Source organism: Corapipo altera, unplaced genomic scaffold (assembly GCF_003945725.1).
Source record: "Corapipo altera isolate COAL_440 unplaced genomic scaffold, ASM394572v1 69, whole genome shotgun sequence".
Taxonomy (NCBI): Eukaryota; Metazoa; Chordata; class Aves; order Passeriformes; family Pipridae; genus Corapipo; species Corapipo altera.
The window spans coordinates 3,276,251-3,286,418 of NW_020884908.1; the positions used below are offsets into that span (position 1 = coordinate 3,276,251).

General features: G+C 40.4%; 1 protein-coding gene across 4 annotated transcripts in view; it reads left to right on the plus strand.

Moving 5' to 3' along the window:
* SMAD1 (SMAD family member 1) overlaps positions 1–9,570 on the plus strand; it is a 47,822-nt gene extending 38,252 nt beyond the window's left edge. For all 4 annotated transcript variants that reach the window (XM_027652820.1, XM_027652818.1, XM_027652817.1 and 1 more), the window contains exons 4-7: positions 306–422; positions 4,258–4,479; positions 6,515–6,771; positions 8,173–9,570. In XM_027652820.1, coding sequence (XP_027508621.1) covers positions 306–422; positions 4,258–4,479; positions 6,515–6,771; positions 8,173–8,316 — 740 coding nt within the window. In that variant the 3' untranslated portion in view covers positions 8,317–9,570. The remainder of the gene's footprint in view (positions 1–305; positions 423–4,257; positions 4,480–6,514; positions 6,772–8,172) is intronic.
* Positions 9,571–10,168: the final 598 nt, after the last annotated feature.

The window sequence follows — 10,168 nt, forward strand, 5'->3', positions numbered from 1 at the left end:
TTAATGTCTGTATGACACTTTCAACCTGCAAAATCATGGGCTGGAAACACAGCTGAGCTTTCTTTTGTGGCTTTATGTGGGGATGAAGTGACTTGTTTTTACCGCAGTTGTGATTAATATGCACAGCAATTCTTTGCTTTCCTGATTCAAGGTCCATGATTGCTTTTTCAGATTTCTGGTGGGTGGAAAAGTTTATAGCTGAGTCAGGCTGGAAGCATTTCCAAGCTAAAACTGTTTATGTGGATATGTAGATATTCTTTGAAGAGAGGAAAGGACTCGTGTATCTCTGCCTTTTCTATATTTAGCTGATACTCCCCCTCCTGCCTACCTGCCTCCGGAAGATCAGATGACACACGATACCTCCCAGCCGATGGATACCAACATGATGGCACCTGCAATTCCCCCTGACATACACAGAGGAGGTAAAAACACTTCTCCCTTCTTGTTTTCTGCTTCACTTCTTAAGAGTGAAGAACCTTCAGAGCTTACCAGTGATAACTGAGTTGTAATTTTGGATGGACGTTGTTCCTGGAAATTTTTATCTGTAGGAAAGAAAAAACCCAGCCATGTAATTTTTTTTATGTTGTTATAAGGGATGAAATAATGAAGCTGGAGATTATTTATAAATGTAAATATTTATTTACAACAGGAAGTTATCCCATGACTCTTTAAATATGTAAAATATATGGGGTTTATTACTTTCTTACTCCCAACCAACTCAACAGCTAAAGTAGTTTTATGTTTTCTATTGGGAACTTCCACTAATCTCTGATCAGAAAGAATTCCTATGATGCTGCACTTTTCTGCATGTGATATTGAGCTTACACATGGGCAAGGAAGGGAATCTCTCTCTTATGATTACATTGATTTATTGGAACAATGCAGCTGATGCTATATAAAGCCTACTGAATTCTGGATGACAGTAGATGTAGTCAAGGATAGCTCTCCAAGCAGAGACTTGATCAGAGGATGGATGCTAATACTGTCAGTTTTGTAAATGCCCAGAGACATGTTACATGGGCAACTGGAATATCTGTGTTTTTTCCTCTGAGGGAGTACATCTTATAAAATTGTGCTTTTTTGTTATGTTTTTGTCCTGAATTCTAAACTTCAGTCCTTGAAGAGTATGCTCTGCTTTTAATAAGTTACCCTTCTCCTGCTTATAAGGGCGTTAGAATTTTTTTGTATTTTGTTTTGTTCCACTCTCTCTTCCCATTTTTCTTTCATCTTTGAGTCATGCGGTGATAACTCTTGGTTCAGAATGCAGAGTTGTCTGCCCTAGGTGTGGCATTGCTACAGACTTTAAAAATCAGTACTTAAAAAAAAAAACAACCCTATTGCTTTATGTACTGTGACACAGACATCTTTTTGCACATTGCTCTTTAAAGCCTTTGCAGCCAGCCGTGACTGCTGAGTAAAGGATTTAGTGCATTCATCACATTGTGAGAAATGGCCCCTTTAGAGAACACATGAGCTTACACAGTTGTGGCCCATGCCAAGAAAGAGCAGCAAGCTGGAATGCTGTGCCAGAATGATTATCAAGATCACAAGCATATGAACAATTTAACTGCTGTGTTTTGGAATTTTTTGTTCCTTTTTTTTTTTTTTGGTACTTGTTTTGGTGCTCCTCTTAATGTCTGATTTCAGGAAGTATATTTGCCCTCTTTGAACAATTTGGATAGTTTTTGTGTTAACCTATTTACTCTCTGCTTGGAATGAGCTTTACCTGTGATAAACCTCATCTGTAGCATTTCCACTTTTTGCAGATCCAGTACACTCTGTGTGTGTATGAATATGTTTTTCAGGAATTTGGGGTCTAACTGCAAACCTTTGCGTATGTGTCCCTCTCCCAGTATGCACAAGTACCATGGAATTCCTCTATTACATGAGAGTTGATAAAGAGAAAAGGGTTTACATTTTTCTTCTTGCTTTTCAGCATTCAACCATTTCAAAATAAAAATTGTGTCTATTAGCATTATCTCCTCCTAGTAGTTTAGTAAAATGGATTTTCATCTCTGTCCCTTCATTAAAAAAAACCACCAGCCTTTTTTATGCCTTCTCATGTTTATTATTCATATATGTAAGCTGTGACTGTAGTACTCTAAAAAAAAATCTGCTGCAGGTTGTGAAAGAAGAGTTTTTGCTGTGAACTTACTGCACCATTTTTTGCTGCAAACTTTTTAGGAGCTTGTTCTTTATGGTGATTTGTTAGTCTTAAGAGATTTGATTTAACAAGCTGCATCCTGTCAATGAAATTGGGTAATTTCCATTGTTGGCCCATGCTGGGAATAGAGAGACTAAACGCACCTGCTCTGCATGACTTAAAGCAAATGTGAGGAAGTCAGTATGAAATCTGTTTGAGGGAGATATGATTAATTCTGTAAGAATGGCCAGCTGGCAAGATTTCTTCCTGACTTTGAGAACTGGGGCAAAGCTGCAGCTTTGATAATCACTGGCACCTTTATGGGAATTAAAAGTGTAGTAACCTCTTACTAATAATACATGACTGATTTTTATTCTTTTTTATTGTGGTGGGGTTTTTTGTTGTTGTTGGTTTTTTTTTTTACAGTGATGTGAAGGGATAGAAAGTGCCAGAATGTCGAGAAAGATAAGCCTAAAACCAGTGTTTCAAGCAAGTTATCAGCAGTAAACACTGTACTCAGAAGTTTTACACAGTGATGTAGGATGTGTTATCCTGCTTTTGATTATTTTGCCACCTTTTATATCTATGATGTACTGCTGTTTTTTGAGGGGGACTTCTGTTTTTTTGTTTTGCATGTAACAGAAACTCACAGAGGTGTGATCTGTGAACAGAGGAAAATATGAACACTGATCTTAGTTGGCTGACTTTTGTAAAAACTTGGAGCTGAGAGAAGGAAACCTCTGGCCAGAAAGACAAGTTTTCCCATAAAACCAGTCTGATTTTCATTTTAGCACTTTTACCTGTAGTTGGTATCTGCAAAGTTGGTATCTTAGCAGCAAGTCCAACTTTGCTAGGCTTAGTAGTGATATAGTATCATTCATTCAAAAGAAACCACATAAAGCAACCACATCCCTTCACTAGCCTCATTTTATTTGGAGGCATTTCTCTAATTTGTACCTGTATTTGGCACCTTAAAGAATGTGCACTGGGTGGAGATATCTGAAGAAGCCCATGCTGTTGTTGGACACCCACTGGGAAACTTTTTGGTAAAGACCTTTGGTATCATCTGGAGAAATTGTTCCCCATGCACAGTCACAAGTGTTGCTTCAAGACCTCCTCATGAAGTGAACCAGTAATTTCCTGCACAATTCCCAGCTTCAGTTAGGAGCTGCTGAGGAGGAGCTTCTTGTTACCAGTGTCTGAAAAACCCCCGTTCTGAGGAATCCTTTCTGTCATTCAACAAGTAATTCTTTTGATGATGAACAGTTGGGATTTTGCATTTGGTAGCAGTTGATGAATGAAAAGTCCTCATTAAATAATATCTTCCTCCATTTCAGCTGCTCTCCAGCCCAGTGTAATTGCCAGGATCCTGGGTGTTATGCCCTGTTCAGCCTCCAATCCCAAGCAGTATCTGTTCATGTTGCAGATGTGCTTTATGCGTGTTCTACAGACAAATATCAACCTCTCTTACATTTTTGAAGTCTCCAACCATTCCCCCAAAAGGCCCAGGAGAAAGATTTGAGCACGGTCTGAGTGCTGAAAGATTGACCTGCTGACTGTATATTTAAGCTGCCTTGTTATACTTCTTCATACCCAAAGTTAGAAATGGTGTTTGGTGCAGTTGTGTGATGCTGTTTCTCCCTGTTACTATACAGCTTTGCATTAAGCAAAGAGGGGACTTTTCTTTTGTTAGTAGAGTATAAAATGAACTGAATTAGAAGTTCATCTACTAAATAGGAAAGAAAGCTGGGCTGTAAGTTGCAGCATTTCTCTGCTGTGTGGACTTGCACCATAGCATGTTGTAAGAAGATGGGACAGGGATAGTGGGGCAATGGTTGGTATGTGCCCAGGAGCTTCCTGCACTTTTCTGCTCATATCTAGTACCAGCCTTTGTCCCTTTTCAGTCTTGAGTTGAAATTATTCTACTATATGTATGTGGCTATGAAAAGTTCAAAAATTACTGAAGATAGAGGAGCCCTCATTTAGCTACGGTTGCTTATCCAGCTCATCTTTCAGTGATCTTCAGCCAAAATCTGCAGGGTTATGACTCTTTACACCTCAAGCCTGTATTCCAGCACTGCTGAGACTGTAACATTTCCATTGTCGCTGTACAGATGTCCAGGCAGTTGCTTACGAGGAGCCGAAGCACTGGTGCTCCATTGTCTACTATGAGCTGAACAACCGCGTCGGGGAGGCATTCCACGCTTCTTCCACCAGCATCCTGGTGGATGGCTTCACTGATCCTTCCAACAACAAGAACAGGTTTTGCCTGGGGCTGCTCTCCAACGTTAACCGCAACTCCACCATCGAGAACACCAGGCGGCACATTGGCAAAGGTGAGGTTTGGATCTTCGTGTCTATTTTGGAGTAGGGCAGGGGGCATTTCCCTTAGTCAGGACAACCTGGGCCACTTGTCTCCAGAGCAAGCTGGTCTTCCCTAGTGTGTGGGATAAGTGCTTGTGTCAGTAAACGTATAATTTTCTGGCCTAGCCTTATAAACAAACTATTGTTCTTACCTGGTGTGTAATTACAGGAAGCTTTTACCCTTAATCAATTTTATAATTGCCTGAAGGCTATCAAAATCTTAATTAGAAAGAGAGGGTAAGGCAGTTTGTCTAATGAAATGTCTTGATTTATCTTGATTATTGGTGTATATGGAAGTGCAAACTGTGGTTCTTGGCACCAAATTTTTTAGCTACCCTTAGTTCCAACATAAATTAGCTATCCCAACATGTTTTGGGAGACAACTTCCTAGAACAGTTTATTCCAAATGCATTTTTCACAGGCAGGTGATTCTTTCAGTGAGAATTTTGTGCTTCCCTTCTGTGGTTGTGACAGTGTCTTGCAAAAGAGAAAAGCTTCTGGTTTATGCCTGACTAATACAGTCCTCTTTTCTGAGAACTCACCTGTCATGCAAATGACAGGCAAAACTGAAATTGCCCCTTGCCATTCCTGCCAGGCAAATTTTTTAGGTATTTACGTTATTAGTAAACTCTAAATTTTCTGAGACAGTTGAGGGTTCAGCATGCCCAAACAGTGGGTTGGATGTTGTAAGTGCCAATTCATGAAGTATCTTCCTCTTCCTCAGAGGAGGAAGGAACTGAACATGAAGAGAACAGTCGGATCCTTTCCTTGAGTCTGAGCTCTCAGTGTGTAGAGCTTTCCTCTAGACGAGAACTGGTGCAGCTCTCAGCAGTGCACCACACCTGTGCTCTCCCACTCAAGTGCTAATACTTCTTCCTTCTTTTCCTCCCCATCCATCTTACCGAGTATCAGGGTATTTATTTAACACCTCATTCATTTTTTTCCTGTTAAAAGTAACCCAACTGCAAGCAGAGTTCTGCTGAAGCACTTAACTGCGTCCGTACCGCAGCAGGGTGTGGAAGAGACACGGATGCCGTTGAATGAGTCAGTGTGTACAAGTGATGATGATGTAGAGCAGTTTGTCTTTGAGGAAGGAGGAGTAAATCCCAGACTTGAAGACATAGCCATAAATGTTTTTGCAGATCAGGTGGGAGTATATGTGTACCCACACAGGTACACACATAATCAGTGGCAAAATCTTCCATGGCAGAGCACAGTCAAGGCTTTCTTACCGGAGTGCAGTTGAGTGTTTTAATTCTGTGTGTTCACCTCTGTGATTTGTGACATTGTGGGAGGTGAAAGGTTTAAATAGCAAATAAACCGTTTTTAAACACAGAAGGTGAATTTTCTTGCTTTCTCAAAGCCTTTGGCATTGACTCCTACTGACACAAAGGTCCTCTGTATGTTGCTTTTCTGGGGCTTTGCTGCCATTGATAACAGGTGAGGGAGCAGGCACTAGAAGGGGAAAGGACTGTAAAATTGGTGTGTACCCTCATTTGGCAGATATGTCTGAGGAATATAAAGGCCATTTTTCTTTTTCCCCTAGCTTTCTGGAATGAAAGCTAGCTGACAAAACTCCTACTACCCAAATTATCATTCAAGACTTTTCCAGAGAATCCAGCTTGTGGCTGCTTTAGTATCTACATATTATGCAATAATTTGGTTTCTGCTCTCTCCACTTGCGTTCCCAATTATTGTTCTACATAAATATAATGAGAAAAAGTTCAAGCCATCCAGTGTAGTGCATCCAGTGCAGTGCATCAGAACTACAGTGCTTGCTAGTTTATTGTTGAATATACAACATGTTGATTCCTCTTTTATATACATATATAAAATACCCTCCTTCCAAATCTCCTGCTGATGAAACAGAAGAGTAAAAATCAAGTTTAAAGACAGATAATGTTTGATATGCAGTTCATGTTTACCTCTTTAAGCAGAAACCCTATCTCTGTGGAGAAAGAGCATGAAAAACAGTGTGAATTTATCTAAACAACCTTCTCCTCCCAGGTGTCCATCTCTATTATGTTGGTGGGGAAGTGTACGCTGAGTGCCTCAGTGACAGCAGTATTTTTGTGCAAAGTCGGAACTGCAACTACCATCATGGGTTCCATCCCACCACGGTCTGCAAAATCCCCAGTGGCTGCAGTTTGAAAATTTTCAATAATCAGGAGTTTGCTCAGCTTTTGGCTCAGTCCGTGAACCATGGCTTTGAGACAGTGTATGAGCTTACTAAGATGTGCACCCTCCGTATGAGTTTTGTAAAGGTATGTGAAAATTTCCTTGAGATTATTTCATAAGCAGAATAAATTATTGTTTCATAATGTGGTGACTTTGAATGGTCCAGTAACTCCCTCCATCAGCCTGTTAAAAGCTGTTGAATTTTACGTATGGAATGCTCGTTAAGTGTAAGACAGATCTTAGAGAAATGAAGTTGTATTTGTGGGCAGAAATCCGTCTGATATGCATACTCTGAAAGCTTGGGGTGACTTGAAGAAGGTGTTTCTTCCCACAAGTCCTCTAAATATTGACCAGCAGCTCCCAAATTGGGAGCTGCAGTAATTATTTGGCATAATAACCTTTCTATTGTAGGAGGGCATGCAAGGTCAAGATTTGTGATGTGGCTGATGTTGTGAGTGTCAGCATAGGTACTGATATAAAAGGGCTGGTCCTACACATGGAAGGAATCAAATTAAGGTGGTAACGTGCTGAAGTGTTCTTCGTGATAGGAGGATGGAAACTTTCAGATGTGTTAAGACACATCTGATTCCTAAAATGGAATAGGTTGTTTATAGCTCAGCATCCTCCAGAGCTGTACGGCGGTGCTGCCTGAACAAACAGAACCTCCTGTGTATGGGGTGTTGCACCGCCCAGTGTTCAGAGCTGCTGCCACCTGTGCTGGGAGCTGGGTAATCCCTTCATTAGGGGTTGATACAGAGCAGAGCAAACTGTATCTGTGGATGTCATAGCCTTGTCTCCAGACCTGCCCCCAAAATTACTTACAAAACAATTTTGGATGCTGTTTAAATATCTCTTTATATGTTTGGTAATTGCTGTAACTGAATCAGGTATGAGCTGAAACAAAACCTACTTGTCTTCACTTGAGAAACGCATGGGCAATGACCATGCCCTCTTCCTCCAAGGACGAGTGTTTCCGACTTCACCGCTCAGTTTACTATGTCCATCCAGAGAATGACACTTTGGTTCTTGTCAGACCCATGCCTCATCCCCACTTCCACATCACTCTTAGGCCTCATCTTTTAATTTGGTAATCTGTTTGGCAGCATTCCCCCCCAGTTTGTTCTGGTTTTGGTCTTGGCAGAGAAGACTTTATTACCCCCCTTTTCAGAGCCTTTCCTAGAACCTGAGGCAGCTGGCAGTGATCTATGGTGAAATTTTGCACTGCCACAGATTATGTCTTTAAGACTTTAAAGACTTCCATTCCAAGAGATCTCAAACTGATACTTTCACCACATTTATTACTTTTTTTAGCTTTTGATTTGTTTGTTGAACTGTGACAAAAGTTGGTGCAACAAGGATATTATGGTACCCTGTTGATAATGACACTTGAAAGATAATTTGTTAAGAAAGAAGGATGCTTCTCATGTATTTAATATTATAAAATAAGGTGATTTTTTTTCTTTCTCCACTTATGATTCTGCTTCCAGGGTTGGGGAGCTGAGTATCATCGCCAGGATGTAACGAGCACTCCATGCTGGATAGAGATACATCTTCATGGTCCCCTCCAGTGGCTGGACAAAGTACTTACTCAGATGGGCTCTCCTCATAATCCTATTTCTTCAGTGTCTTAAAAGGTCCCAAACTCCTGCATTTTGGAAGCAGTTGAGCCTTGCATGTACTTGAAAGACGTATGAGTCAGACACACACACATTTATTTTTTTCTCCCCTGAACTGGCAACAGCTGAATAAGAGCCATGAAAATACTTGACTTCTGTGACCAACTGTTGGATTCAGAAAACAAGATAAATAAACCCCTTTGACATACTGTTGGTATAAAGAATGTTAGTTTACGTTGTAACTTACTGTGGCAAAGTTGATTTGCCGGCCTTAGTACAACAGGGATGACCGAGCCGGGATCACAGCCTGTGGGACCGAGTTCCCGAAGGATCTTCCTTTAGCTGGCACTCTTGAGGTTCTCCTTCTTCCTTACATCCGTGTTTTCCCCTGTGTCCTCTGGAGCTAAGAGCTGATGTTGGTGAAGCCTGCTCTTTGCAGGCTCTCCTCAGAACTTCTTGAAAACATTTGTCTGAATTGATGGTTGCTGTTCTCTTTAAAAGTAAAATTCATAAGGCTTAATCTCAATAACTGTGTACTATCTTTGAAACTGTGTCCTGACCATACTGCTGTAAGAATGTCAGGTATGTTTTTTGCTAGTGTATGTATGGTGTATTTGAAAGTTTAGAAATTAATTAGATTTAGACCATAAAGGAATTAGGAATATTTGAATGGGGGGAGGTGGGAGTGGGAGGGGAAAATGACAACTGAAATGTAGAATATATTGTAAACATAGCGTGCTAGTTTAAACTGAGATCTGAATTTTGCTGTGCATTTTGTTTTTATAGTGGCTTCATCTTGTTCATTCTGACTATTTTTGCCTCTTCGTTTTCCCCCAGAACAACTGCAAAGTTTCTTTTACCCGTGAAGAGGACAAAATGATTAATTGCTGCAGTTTGAAGGCTGCAGCTTTGTGTATTTCAAGACAAAATTGTACAGAATGCTCTTTAACTATTGAGCAGTTTTATACAGTTTATGTAACAGAAGTAGGCTTTTAATTTTGTAAGAGAACCTTGTTTTGCCAAATCTAGTAACTGTTAATTGTTTGGAGGACTTCAGTATCCCCATATGGGTCTATTTCAAACTTAAAAAATATATATATATTTTTAATTTTTATTTTTTTTTTACTGCTTGGTTTATTTTCTTCTCTTTGATCTTTTATATTCACATAAGCTGTAGTACTTTTAAGTATCTTTATTCCAAAACTAGTGGGTCCTCTTTACTGGAAGTTTTGAATAAAACCTGTTGTTACTGCTTACATTTGATTAAAACCTTGTCTTGTCCACTTCTTAGTAGACCCTGAACAAACCAAATAAAGATATAGTCTTGAGGAGGAACAACTAGAAATGAAGATATGCTGAGCTGAGCTTTCTCCACGCTTCTGCTTTTGCTCTGGGGAGGGGTGAGGGAAGGACTGTCCCACTGCAGCTGGAAAGTGTCTGTCAGGTGCTGGGATTATGGAGTTGGAGAGACTGGGGGTTGACCAGAGTTCCAGTGCCTGTGCCTGGCTAAAGCAGACCATGGAGCGCTCGCAGGAGCATGAGGGAAAGCTGAGCAGCAGAGATGAATGTGTGTTCAGCCAGATGTATGTGTGTGTGTGTGACTGTAATGAGTAATAGCCCTTTTTGGAGAATGAGGCAATCCCTCTCTCTTTTTCTCTTTCTCTCTCTCTTTCTCTCTCTCTTTCTCTCTCTCTTTCTCTCTCTCTTTCTCTCTCTCTTTCTCTCTCTCTCTTTCTCTCTCTCTTTCTCTCTCTCTCTCTTTCTCTCTCTCTCTCTCTTTCTCTCTCTCTCTCTTTCTCTCTCTTTCTCTCTCTCTTTTTCTCTCAACTTAGTATACATTTTAAAAATTTAAAAATGTTTTCCCCTG